The following is a 14,306-nucleotide window of genomic DNA, read 5'->3' on the forward strand; positions in this document are numbered from 1 at the left end:
ATGTATGGTACTAGAAAACTAAGGGTCGTTTATGAACAAAACGTGTGGAAGAACAACGAAAAATAAAGAAGAAGTGGAAAATAGGGAACTACTATACAAAACGAAAAAATATCCCAAAAATGAGACGTGTCGCTATTCATTTACTTATCATCATACCTTTGATATTGAGTTAACAGTAGGAGAAATATTATTAATGAAGCATTTAAAAATGTATATTTTGTTTCAATCAATTAAGTATGTCGGGAAAAAACAAACCATACGAATCTAACGCTTTCACTTTCCTAATATATATATCAAGATTTTGATATATGTATCAAGATTTTATAAAATAAATCTAATAAAAAAAACGTGCGCAACGGTTCACTTGATTAAACTTAGTTTTATTCATCGGTCCGTATTGGTCTTTATCTAAACATAGCATTTGTCGGTAAAGTGTGAAGCCATCGGTCACTTATAGCTCCCACAAATACAGCACTGCACGATCATCGAAGTATAATGTAACAAATGAAGTGAAAAAAACTTATCAAAAAACACATTTCTACGATATACGCGCAGGAGCAATAGTATAATGGTCATTGATAAACATAGACTCTATTTCATAATTTATATTACAAATGTATACATAATTGCAGCGTGATCGATCGTGCCGTTTTGTCTTCTTCCTTAGGTAAATAATTGCATCGAATATTTGGTCTATAAATAAAATTGCTTTGCGGCACGACGACATCTATTCACTACGTGCCGTGCAGGTAATAACTACACCGAACCACAAATACGCATCCGAGATGGAACATATTTAATTGAACTATCAACATTGATCGCTTGTAAGTATTGCCTGTTCTGTTCTTCGTCGTCGACGTCGAAACTGTCTCCCAAACGTAAGTAAATTAAGTAGCTCTATAATGCATAAAGCAACCTGCTTGAGTTTTTTTTTGATTTCCTATCATTGCCATATCAATTTTGTTAACACTGTGAAGCGGAGGTTATACATGTATCTTTGGTCATTCCGAAATAGTGTCACTTTTCTTGCATGCTTACTAACTAACTAAACGAAAACGAAAGTAAATACTTTGTCCATCGACCTATGCAACTCTACCACATCTTATTTATGATGCCGGAAGACTTCTTCGGCACGTGCATCCAACGGAGTGCGGATTATACTTAAATAAAAGGATAGACATGTGTAAGCAGAACTGAACCAGAAACCTTACCAACATAAGAATATATGGCCTAGCGGATCATGTTTTGTCACCTTCGAAATGCCAACCGTACAAACGCGTCACGCTTTCACTGTACACCTGTACGAGAACATAGTAGGCTACATACACCCAGTGGGTAGAAGAAGAGAAAGCACATCGTCAAGTGGATAGCTTTCGTCTTCATCCTTCCATGCCTCATGCAAGTTCGTGTATGGTACATTTTCTTTTTGTTTTGTTGATTTTAATGTTTCTAATTGTTCAAACTTTGATAGTTTACCCTACATTGTCCTTAGCACTACATTTTACTAAGCTTCCTTCTAGCACTATAAAGTCTTTTTTTGTTTACATAAAAACCCTCTACTTTTGTCTAGCTAGAGCATCCCTGTGTGTTTTCTTGCTTTAGGTTCCCATCTCACACAATAGTCACACCTAACGGTTTATAGGCCGGCCTAATGCAGGGTTTTCTTTCCCTATTTTCTTGTCCCTTTCCGGTGTGCTCGTCATGTGTTTTTACCTCCCTCCAAATCTGGCTCAAAGTAGGATAGAAACAGGTAGGAATCTCTCGGAGGAGATAACATTTGTTTCGTTTTTTAATTTTCCCGTTTTCCAATAATCGGCGGAAATCAAAATGGCCTCAAAAGCAACCTAAATAAGGTCGGTGTAAACGAAAGATCCACCAAATATGGCGTGTGTCAATGCTTCGAATTCCTGGCTGGCTTTGGAGGGGGCGTCGGTGGTCGTTTCCGATCGTCGTACGCTCCGGGAGGCGGACTGCTGCAACCGCCCGGGGAACGCACGGTCGAAACGGACGAAGAGTTAATCACGATGACGCTATGGTTTCGCGTTTCAACCACATCGTATGAGGCATTCATGGCCACCACACCGGGCGCACCGGTCGCACCCTGCGTCATGATGGGTTTAAACGTTATGTAGTGGCTCGCATTGTTGGGTTGCGGTGAGCCGATGCCGTACGACGGTTGGAAATGATGGCGCTGCTGATCCGTCAAGTTGGCGGCCTTGCCGGCAAGATTAAAGTAATCGGCATCGTTGCGCGTCTTCAATGGAAGAGGTGGTGGGACACTACTGTCCTCCTCCGACGTCGTCGAACCGTTCGTAATGATCGAGTTGCGGTTGCTACTGCTGTCAGCCGATTCGATCGAGTGCGTGTCGCCCGGGAGGATGCTCCCGTTGGCATTCGTTGCGCCCGCCATCGACTTGCTGCTCATGGTCGGTGTGGCAATGCTGGGTGGCCTCGATAGGCGCTTTTCCTTTTCTACCTCCGAGCGAAGCGGTCGCTTTGGATGTAGCTGCCGAAAAAGAGGGAGAGAGAAATTACAAATTGAAAAAGTAAATCACGAATTCGTATGAACTAGACAAATGCCCATTACACCCAAGCAGTGTATTGTCCTGTTTACACTTACCTCCTCGGTTAACTCAAAAACTGGTGCCGCATTGGTTGGCGTTGTTGCCGTCGTGATCGTCATCGACGAAACACCGGTGGATAAAAGGCTCACCGGGCCACCACTGTCCCGATCGGAGGACACGATGCTGGAACTGTGCTCGCTCGCAGTAGATATGGGACTGGTATAGAACTGACTATTTGAAACCGACAAACTCAGCGACTCGCGATCCATCTACAAAAAAATAAAAGACCGAACCGTTAGGTAAATTGAGATCACTACTATCAACGAACGACCACTTTATACGGTAACACTTACCTTACGGCTCGATCGACGTTTGGTGAGCGTTTTATCCTTTTTTGTCTTCGATCCGGGCGACGTGCCAAGGGAAGTTCTAACGATACCAACGGAAAGTAACGGGGTGGATAATGATAAGATACGAATGAAAATGAAGCATAAAACAAAAACACAAACAAACGATACAAAGAAGATAGATGTACAAACTTAAGTTTAGATTCTTTTCCAACTAACATATACAAAACCGTAAAACAAAACACAGGTTGTACGAAGAGGATTAATGAAGTGAATCATTTAAAAATTAGAGTAGTTAAAGGGTTGATAGCAGTAGCAAAAGTGTTTTTTTTTTGTACACAAACGAAACGGTCTAATGCTGCAGAAAGGAAAATATATGCTGCGACATAATTTTCCCGTTCGAATGAAGTATGTGCGACGACAGATCGAGCCTACAACCGTCCATTTTTTTAAAGGATCGATAGAGAGGAAGCAGACGAAAGAAAAAAGGAAAGAGAAAAAATAGAGACACGGTAGATGAGGAAAATATTATTTTAGTATATTGCGGGCTTTGCTGGTGAAAATCTGAAAACAATTGCTAGCTGTAGCTGTATGTTTCTTTAAAACAACATGTGCAAAATGTAAATACAACTTAGAAAACACTCTCTTCGTCGAACGCTTCGACATCCGGTTCTTAGCAGTAGTAGTAGTTACAGTTCGACGGCAAACAGCAAACGGCCTTAGGTGGGGCTTTCTTTAGATCAGCGCATAGAAGCATACATTATCACCGGTAGAAGGTCAGTTTCGTGACGGTGGAAATGCCGATACAAAGTGAAGTAAAGTGGAGAAAAACACAGAGGAAACACACACTCAGGAACGGAACGAAAACCGCACGCAAAACAAACTCACAGTGAACCACCCATATTACACCAACCAAACCTCCGCTGAAATCCTTCCTTATTATCGTGCAGCGACAGCAACCCCGCCGGTTCGGGCAACAAGGCGCGAGTCGTTCCTTAGCCTTAGCAGAGAGCAGCAGCATGCGACCTGAACGATTTTTCCAAGTCCTTTCACAACAGAACCGCGCACCGTTTGCACCTTTCCCTTTTCCTTAATTGTTTACGTTATCTTCTTACGCGTGTATCGGCTTGCAACGGTATCGACCCAATGGTTAAGTTTGTAAGAAAACGACTAGCTTAAACTTGCAACAGCATACGATCCTCGCTTACGCCAAGCGTTAAACCCAGCACGTGTACGAGCATTTAGCGATAGGCAAGCAGAAGATCGCCCAAACGAAGGAGCTAAAGATCGCCAGAAAGGACCAGCAGCGATCTGCTCGATGGAAATCGACGCGCACCATAATAGCAGTTCAAACAAAAATAAAGGAGAAAATCAATAAATATCAAATCTTTGCTGTGATGTATGAAACACAATAGTACATATGTTTTGATGTGTGTTGTGTTTTTCTGCATTCTAAATGTACCAAACTTTAATAAAACAGGTGTGAAGTTATTAAAAAATTGACTGGTAAAAGATATGTGCTTTGAAATAAAGTGGACTTTGCAAGCAAAGCATGAAATGGAATTATTGTTAAACTACCTAAACTAATTTGTACTAACATTAAAAGTAATTAGTTTAACAACAAAGTATTTTTAAAATATTAAACACGGTGATTTAATAAAGTTAAAAAAAATAATGTTCATGATGTATGTTGACCGTGTGGATTATTTCATAAGGAATGAGTTTGTTCAAATGAAGAGAAAACAAGAAATTGACGAGTAAACACATCGATTTTGTAAATAGATATAAATCATTTGGAATTCTAGTTCAGAACATTCCTTTGCAAAACTCTAATCCAGGACTAACTATCTTGCTTCCAGATTTAGTTGATCGTTTAGTTGATCGCGTAAAAATTCCCTAATGTGTGTCTTTATGTTTTGTTTCTATGCAGAACGTGTTGACACAAATAGAACACAAAAGTGAGGACACACAAAAAAACACAACATAATTTCGTTTTTTTTTAAATTGATCTATATACGAACTGTCGCAATTTGGTGCCAATCTTGGTCGAAAGGTTGGAAATCAGTTTACCGCCGGACCCGTTCGCCGTGAAACTGGACAGACTTATTCGATCGAACTCGAAGAAGTCGCTAAATCACAGGAAAGTTCGCCGATACCATTTTGGTGTGGGATTTTGGTTTTTTTTCAGGTTGATTTTGTTTGTATCCGTGGACCCAAACATTCGTTATAACAGCGCCAATAGATTGTTTGCGGGAGAAGAGTGGGGGAAAAAGGGGAAACATATTTTCAATGACTATGAACTGATTAGTTGTGTTCGTTTTGGTTAGAGTTTACATATTAACCAAAGGTTAGGTTGAGGATGGATCGTAATCTTTTCATAATTGCCCTGATAGCAACAAGTTGTTTCCAATTCATTATTTTGTTGAACATTATTTTAAATCTTAACTTAGTGTAAAAAAAACCTCAAAAGGAATAATATGTAAACCATTCGTTTATATTTCTATGTTCATGCATCATGAGCATGAGCATCGGTGTTAGTTCACAATAGAATCATGATTAAACGTTGTCCTACTTCGCCAGGCTTACTTACCTCGCTAGATTGACCGTATTGAAGTTGGCCAGATTGGCGATGGTGCTTTTGAATCCTCCGGAGCTGGTTGTCGTCGGGCGGCTGTTTTGGTTCTTCGAGATTCCGCTGCTGCAATGACAAGGAAGGTAAAATTACCGGGGTTAGATTATTGCATCAATCTCCTGAGACTTGTTGAACTTACTCAGACGAACCAATACTCGTTTCCGACAGTCGACTAGAATCCATGCTGATCTGCGGTTGGTTGGTGGAGATGTGGCGCCGGAGGGTAACCTCCGCGTCCCGGTCGATTTTGATGTCGGTCACCCGTTTTCCGTACTTCGCCTCCACGTTCGCCTGTATCGAGGCGAAGCACCTCTCCAGCTGTTCGTGGAATGGCAACAGAATGGCGGGTGTTTTCATCTTGTGTAGCAGTAGCGCCACTTCGAGAAGCGGAATCTGTGACGCAATGAGGTCCTTCAGACGTGCAACGAGATGATCATCGCCCGGGTGATTCTCGAGATATTCCGGCGTAAGAAATGCATCTTCGTAGATCGGCAAACCGCCGTTAATGGCGGCATCGACTACACCCTTGATAACGGCGCTCAGCGAGTGGACCGGTATCCGCGGATCATTCTGATGCTCAAGCACCAGCTCCCGAATTGCTCGATTCTTAGCATCCACCGTTTCGATGGCCATTTCGATGGGGGATATCTACGCGAAGAAAATCGAGTGATTTTTCGTTAGGCTCTACTCGTTACTCGACCACATGGTGAAACAGCACCATCCCTCATACTTACCATCACAGTTTCAGAGGATTTCACAGGGAACCACCGCAGTATACCGGGCAAGGGATCGGTCGTTCGCATGATCGTTCGCTCGTAGAACGTCCCAGCGATGTCGTCCCCTCCGACACCACTCTCCCGTATCGGGCGGCAAAACTGGAACTCGCTCACATTGTTCGACTTGTAGAACTTCACAATGTTGGACGCGATCGTTTGCGTGTTCTTGCCCCCAAAGCGTATGTCGCGGCTAACCGGATCCACCTTAACGATTTGCACAAACTGTCCCTCGCACTGCTGGATCTCCGGCCCGGGCGTTAACGTCGGCAGCAGCTCGGCCCGCGGGTGCTGACTAAGGATGCGCATATTGAACGAACCGGCATCCTCGTACTCATTGCCACGATACACGAACGCCCGGTTGCGTAGGAACTCCGGGAAGCCGGTCCCGAAAAAGGTAACCCGGTAGTAGATCGACTCGTACCGCGTCGTGCGCAGGATGTTCTCGTAGAACAGCGACATCTTTTTGTACAACTCGGCCAGACTGAGATAGTCGTAGACCTCGTTCTCGTACTGCTGCGCCAGCTCCTTGCACAGGTCGATCGCACACTCCCACATCTTGCCCTTGTCGAACAGATCGATCATACTGCGGTACAGCTGCTCCTTGAGCGTACGGTGCGTTTGGCAGGCGAGATAGTGGCGCTTTGATTTCAACAGCAGCGACAGCGGCGTCTCGTCCCAGTACAGTTCGTTGCTGTGCAGCTTCAGTGTGTACGCCGCCTCGGTGAAGTTGTCGAACTCCATGTGCAGCTCGTACAGCTTGTCTACGTACCGGATGTACATTTCCTTTCGATTCACATCCGAGTAGAACTGCAGCAAACTGACCGTACATGCCATCCGGTTCTCCTTGCTTTCGTCGTGGATTAGGCAGCGGTACTCCAGCAGCTTTTCCATCAGCTGCGTCAGCACTTGCACGCACTGGACACCGTGGGTTTGCAGCGTGCTGTGGTTGCTGCACGACTCGTGCATGATCTCGAAGAACAGATCCTTATATTCCGCGTCGCCGTACCCACCCTCGATAAAGTGGTCCAGCTTTTCGATGATCTCCTTCTCGAAGTCATTAAAGTTACCCTTAATGTGCGCCGTGTTGCGCTTCGTGTCGCCGTAGCTCTCCATCGCGTACCGCGAGCTATAATACTCGCACTGCATCATGTCGAAGAAGATCGGTATCGTCGCCCGACGCAGATCCTCCTCCGGGATCATGCTCATCTCCAGTATTGGCCCGACCAACCGCGGCACGAACATAATCTTGTGCTCGCCCAGATTGAACCACATCTTCCGTATCTCGAACACCGTCTCCCGGCGGATATCACGGTAGTTCGCCCGGATCACCGACTGCTTGGTCTTGCTGAACCGGTTCAGCTGAAGCGCCGGCTGTGTGAGGAACGTGATCGAACACTGGAAGTAGTTCGACCAAACTTGCCGCTCAAACGGGCTAAAGAACTGCCCCATGATGATGGCGGCAAAGTGGCGCAGGCTACCGAGGATCACCGTGTTCTGGTGCATGATCATGTCCAGCCAGTCGGCCGGGAAGACCGGCTTCGAGACTAGTTCCTGGAACACGAGCAGTATCTCGGTGAGGAAGTCCAGCAGCTCGTAGCTCGTGAGGAAACTGCGCACGAAACACTGATAGTGTGTCTCGGTCATGCTGCGGAAGATTCCGAGCATGATCGCGACCAGGTTGCCAACGAGGGGGTTACTTCGATCCATCGCGATCGAGCTCGTGATCACGGTGCGCAGCAGGATCAGCATGATGTCCCGGACGTCGTTCTCCACCGAACCGATATCTTCCTCGCTGTGGAACAGCAACTCCAGCATGTTGCTCATGATGTTGACGCATTCGGCCACCTGTCGGATTTGTACGTGTGATTTTGTGTGTTTCGTTGGTGCAGCGGGGGAAAAAGATAGACAAGAATTAGCTGTTTGGTTCGAGGCTATTAAATTACAATCTATACTCCTCTGCCCACTTTTTTCTTAGTCTTCTAAACGCAATCGCAACAATCAAACACTCTCACACGGGAAAATATATTGGCACACACTCAAACTCTCAAACCTCAAAAATACTGTTTGCATCCTAAAGAAGGTTAAATTTATCACGATTTATCCTGCGCGAAAGTTTGCGCGTGGTGGGAAAATTATTCACTTGGAATAGAAGCATCACTCGGCGACGAAAAGTGCCAAAGAAAACGGAAGGTGCACATTTTTCGCAAAAAAAAAAAACACTGAAAAAATAGCGAAGATTTGTGAGCGGAGCAAAGTAGGCGCGCAAATTAAATAAAACCATAGAAGTAAGAACACAAACAATGGCGAGACAATTTATCATCATACAAACGCTGTTGAGATCGGGAACAAAATAAAGAAACAAAAAAGCAACAACAAAAGTACCTTCGTTTTGGCGGTGGTTTCACGCGTATGAAGCTGGGACTTGCTCTCCCCAAGCACTCTAGCTGCTTTGGTAAGATTTTTCTCCTGCTGCCGTATGTCGAACATAAAGTCACCCTGTGTAAACATGTTGTGTGTGTGTGTATGTGTTTGGTTTGCATTGTTCCATGCCCGTTGCCGTGTACGGAAAAGGTGGCGCATCAACGCGCAAAGTTTTGTGCATTACACCATCATTACCATCATTATTTACCGCACAGCATCGGAAGCACACAATTGTCGATACGTAGCCGTCATCATCAACATCATTTGGCCCACGAGAGTGACCAACAGAGAGGGATGTGTGCAGGACGGAAGGTGTGTGTGTATGCAGTATGTAAATGTTGTTGTCATGTTTAATGTTTAATTTGTACGAGGGCACCGTTTGATTAGTTTTTTAAAAAGAAAATCAATCGTTTTTACCAACGAAATAAGGAAATAATTTACAAATAATGATGTAGGCAAAGGTAAGTTTAAAAACAATAAAAATTTGGCAAAATAAGATTTTTCAGAGAATAAACGACGAAGAGTTGTAGAAACGCACGCAAATACCAGAGTAAAACATAAAAGCAAAATTAACAACAATGTCGTAAAAAAAAAGTTCAAAAAAGCACAGCGCCGGAAATGAAGCAGTTCATTTTGATGCGTGCGCGGTTCGCGGATTGTTGATATAAGCCACACATAAACGAACGGTAAGAAAGAAAAAAAAAACGGTGCGCGAACATGTGTGTCCGTGATATGTTTTGTGTGAACCGAGCAAGATTATAATTTTAATCGTTTTGAACCGTAGTTTCCAACCACCGGATGGATGATGGATTCGATATGTTTTTGTTTAGTTCATATTTTTTGGGTGTTTCATAGAACGCAGATCGAACGTGTGTGTTTATTTTACGATGTCGTACACGGAAGATTCATGGGGTAGAGATTAAGGTAGTTGTTCGTGTGTATTTTAATTTGGGTTTGTTTTGTATTATCCAAATCCGTTTCATGTGGTAGGCAAATGTGGTGGTTGTTCGATGGGATTTTGGGAGTTTGGGAACAAAGGGGGTTTACAAAACCGGCGGGAAGGAAAGGAAAAGAGAAAAAGAAAATACAAATTTGTTAAACTCATCTGGATTATTTATCGACACATTTTTTTTCTACGACCGCTTTTCCAACCCCCCCGGTGGGAGTACGGGTGGGCCGGGATGGGTGAATGCGTGTATTTACTGGATGATTCAAGAACTACCCAACCATAATGGGGAGAAATGGTAGCACATTGGCCATAGAGGATGTTAATAGAAAATTATCGTGGAAAATTTATTTACACATCCACCAGGGGGAACGATTACAATTTTAGCGAGTGAAAACGACTAGAATGAACCAATCTGAACCAAGCTGAAGCGTGTGAACGATGCCAGCTGGTGGAAACGTACAAGGTATTATGAGTTATGATATGGCAGTGAATAAATCCTACGTTCATTGAGTTATGAGATTGAGCTTAACGAGGTGAAAATGATATTGCGTTATTGGAATTTCCATTACGAGCTGTACACATGATCTCGAAATGATATGGGTAATGAACGGTTAATGCGATAAAAGGACAATGGATTGGGTAGGGGGAAAAGGATAATTATGAGCAGGTGGTTTGTGATAATGTAAACACACATTTTTTTACACACGTCCTACGATGATCAGGAAGTGATGATTGACAGGCAGACTTGCACAGTGCCGGAGGAGAATGGTGGTGGACTATTTCACCTTCAATCTGTCGAATTGGGTAAAATAGATAAATCTTCATGCGCGTAACATGATGCGTGCAGGGAGGCCACGCACGGACTCGGGTGATATAATTTGCGGTTCCCATGCGTTCGCGTGTTTGTGAGGAACATGAGGGCACAAACGACCGAAAAGGATTCGCACACTGCAAGCCAAATAATGCTGTGCAATCAATCCTCTTCGGTCAACAAACAAAACAAATAAATGATGTACGTGAAGTACGGAGCGGATACATTCATCGATGATCGGTGCACGAGAGACATAAAAGTGGTATGTGATGTGCGACAAACGGGCAGGCAGGCAAAACAGAAAACATAAACAGGACTCATATGATAGACGAAACACAGGCAAAGGTGTGCGCGATAGAGTGTAAACAGAAAACAAAACTCGATACAAGGAAAGCGGCACGCGTAGAGGACAAACAAAATTGATAACACATTCCATGCAGAAACAAAAAAAAACAACGATAGATGCACACACACAAAGATGAAGGAGAAACACAGCGCAACGATAGCGTGGTAACGATCACTTACCTCTTCCTTGCTTTCGAGCTTGTCCTTGATCTGTCGGCAAAACACTGGCAACAAGATTGCCCGGCACTGGGGCAACTTGAACAGCTTCGAGTCGACCACATCCTTGATGCACGTCATCTTCGATTGATTTAACCGGCCTGGCGGCACGTTCATGATAATGTCCACTATCTTCTGGCTGAGCTTTACCGGATCGTACACTTGCATCAGATCCGACGCTATGATGTGCAGATATTTCAGCATGGCGCCCTGCGACTTGAGCAGATCGTTCTTGTACGAGATCAGCTCGGAGAACGATTCCAGCAGCTCCTCGAGGCTTGCCTCAAACAGCTCCCGGTCCTTGTCGTGGTTGAGTTTGGCAAACAGCAGCCGGGAGCGGATGATAAACTTCATGATGTACTGCAGATATTTGGTAGTCCGATACAGCGCCTCATCGTTTTCGTTCAGTAGGTAAATATTGGATGTGGCCCGATCCTTGACGATGTTGTTGATGGCGTTCCGAATGTGCGTTTGCACCACATTGATGAGCTTTCTACGGAGGAGGAAGAACGTGCTAGAATGTAAAGCAAATCAAAAATCAACAATCATTTTCTAACACTTACTCGTAGGCCAACGTGGCGGAGAAACTTTCGTTGATGTACAGATCCAGTACCGACTGGAAGTGCTGGTACTTGAGATCATACACGATCTCAATCAGGCGCAGGAGACACTTGAACACCAGGTTGTCGTACTTGTCCGGATCGTCGTTCGATACGAGTATGTTGAAGAGTGCATCCAGGATGTCCTGAAGAAATTTGACCACCTCCTCGCAACGGACGTTCATCAGCGCGTTCAGCGATTCCTCCATCTTCTCCTTGCGTGACGACCAGTTCAGCAGCCCCAGGATGTCGACATTCTGCGTAAGCTTCGTGCTGCACAGGTTCGTCTCGATGATGAAGCTGTCCTTCGACGCCAAACTGAACCCGGCGATGGACGGCTTCGAACCACCGGTCGGCAGATCGTCGGCCAGCGACGGCAGACTCATGTAGTTGTACTGCGTCTCCTCGTCATACTTCTTGTGGTCGATCTTGTACACCAGCAGCGTATGGCGGCGGTGCTGCAGCGTCGTACCGTCGTCATTCATCAGCCGCACGTACGCCATCCCGAACGGTTTCTCCGAGCGATCCTTCGCCTCGTTCGAGCTGCGGTGCTTGAAAGTAAACCTCAGATGGCACTGCTTGAACTCCTCGATCGGCACGTCAATCTTGAACGTTTCGCTCCACTTCGGCCGATCTTCGTGGTAGTAGATCACCGACTTGTACTCGTTCAACGATCCACCTCCGCCTCCGTTGCTGATAACACCGGGAATTGCCACACCCTGCCGATTGCACACGTACGCCGTTACCTCGATGTTTTTGTCGCTAGTCTTCGAGCCCTTGGAGAACTCGCCCGACACCAGCGTGAGGTACAGGTCGTTCCGTACGTCTCCCGGGAAGATCACCTCCGGGAAACCCATCTTGCGCGCGAATGCCACGTTTCCGAGCACCAGGTGCGGATACTCGTCGCGTACCTGCTTGATATCGCCGTACAGTATGTCCACGCTGATCCAAATGGCCGCGTCACTCTTCTCGCCCAGGTCCTTGTTGGTGATCAGCTTGCGCAGTGTCGTCTCCAGCGGTTCCTTCTCGCACGGTATGAACGGCATTTTGAGCTGGGTGTCACTCTTGAAATCTTCCGATCGCTTGATGATCGGCCGCAGGTCCAGTGTCGCTACACCGAACGGGCGGCGCATGTGGTACTCGTTCGCCCCGATGCTGGACAGCGATGTCGAGGAGGGTGTTCCCGAGCCAGCTCCACCGCCACCACCGCCTCCCGGCCCCGGCGAGGAAGGAGTACTCATTTGTGTGGCTAGATGATTTTTGTGCGACCGATAGCTACCCGCACCGGTCGAATTGGCCATACTACTGCGCCGCAGATCCGTATCCTTGCCATCCATGGCACCGATCCGGACGACGTACGCGACCAGGTAGATCCGGTTGCGGCTCAGGTCGTTCCCGGAGAGGTCCGTGAACAGCACCTTGATGTTGTTGAACTGATCCAAATCGGCCGCCATCCCCTGGCGGCTCCACCGAACCACATAGTTCTCGGTGATGGCACGCATCTCGTCGCCATCGTACAGCGTGAACAGAATCTCCGTGTCCTCGCTTAACCGGCACACGAAGTTGTGCACCGAAAGTAGCAGATTGTGCGCGTGCCGGTTCACGATGTCCTGGTTGCGGCTCTTGTTGTTGGACGTATTCGCCCGCTTGATCCGATCGACCGCATTCAGATGATGCTCGTACAGCTGCGTCGTGGACGTCCGCTCGATGTCCAGTATGTTGCCACTTTCGTCCCGCACCACCATGTCCAGGTTGAGTATTTTGTTGCCCGTGTCGATCTCGCTCGTCGCCTTCAGCTTGATGTTCTTCATCTCGTCGACCGGCAGATTGCCGGACAGCAGCTGCGACCGCAACCGTATCAGCTCCAGCATTTTGCTCTGGACCTGCTTGAACGAAGGATGCGTCGAAAGGTAGAGCCGACGGTAGAGAAACTGCCACTCGCGCAACACCGTCGTGATTTCCTCCACGATCTCGCTGCGCTGTATCACCAGGTCGCCATCGCGGGACGTCTTACTGTCCACCCGATGCACGTACGCCTTCGGGAAGACGCCCCGCTCGCCCGAGTAGCAGTTGTGGCCGTAGTACCAGTGGAAAGACTCCTGCTCGATCACAACCGTATCGCCGACGTCCAGGTCGATGTGGTGCTGCTTGGACGGTGCACTGTAGTTCGCTTTCGCTGTTGACGGAAGAAGAAAACAAACCGAACTGATCAGTCACTCCGCTCGATCACTACTGATATCTACCCTGCTACTCGTTCGAAACCAAATTCGCATTCGCTGCGACACACAGAGTTGTTTGGGGGGTTCGTCCCGTCCCAATAAATGACCTTCGTTGCTCGTTGAGAACACATCTTTCACCCCAAATGTCGCTCCCCGGGTTTTCGGAGTTAACTCCATCCGGCATATAGACACAACATAGGCGACAACCCCTCCCCAGCTCTAATCCGATTCCGGCAATCCTGGCCCTCGGTGGTGCTCGGAGGAGAAACTTAGCAATCGACAACAATCCATTTTGTGGCCCCGGTTTCCCACAGCCCATATTTCACCCCTAACCATTCAGACATGTGCAATCCGCCCGCAAATACTAAGCGGTGCAACGCAAAATTGATTGAACAAGATTCAATTAATTAATGCTTTACCACGCGCG

The 14,306-nt window shown here is 46.3% G+C and overlaps 1 protein-coding gene across 1 annotated transcript in view; it reads right to left on the reverse strand.

Annotated features, from left to right (window-relative positions):
• Nucleotides 1-566: 566 nt before the first annotated feature.
• The window catches only part of LOC131259513 (dedicator of cytokinesis protein 1), a 39,642-nt gene continuing 25,902 nt past the window's right edge, over nt 567-14,306 (reverse strand). Inside the window, exons 2-11 of the mRNA XM_058261018.1 lie at nt 12,940-13,836; nt 11,625-12,852; nt 11,026-11,554; nt 8,702-8,815; nt 6,278-8,164; nt 5,683-6,191; nt 5,502-5,609; nt 2,918-2,993; nt 2,621-2,833; nt 567-2,506 (exon numbers count right to left, since the gene is read on the reverse strand). Coding sequence (XP_058117001.1) covers nt 1,892-2,506; nt 2,621-2,833; nt 2,918-2,993; nt 5,502-5,609; nt 5,683-6,191; nt 6,278-8,164; nt 8,702-8,815; nt 11,026-11,554; nt 11,625-12,852; nt 12,940-13,836 — 6,176 coding nt within the window. The 3' untranslated portion in view covers nt 567-1,891. The remainder of the gene's footprint in view (nt 2,507-2,620; nt 2,834-2,917; nt 2,994-5,501; nt 5,610-5,682; nt 6,192-6,277; nt 8,165-8,701; nt 8,816-11,025; nt 11,555-11,624; nt 12,853-12,939; nt 13,837-14,306) is intronic.

The sequence above is a fragment of the Anopheles coustani genome, chromosome 3 (genome assembly GCF_943734705.1).
Source record: "Anopheles coustani chromosome 3, idAnoCousDA_361_x.2, whole genome shotgun sequence".
NCBI lineage: Eukaryota > Metazoa > Arthropoda > Insecta > Diptera > Culicidae > Anopheles > Anopheles coustani.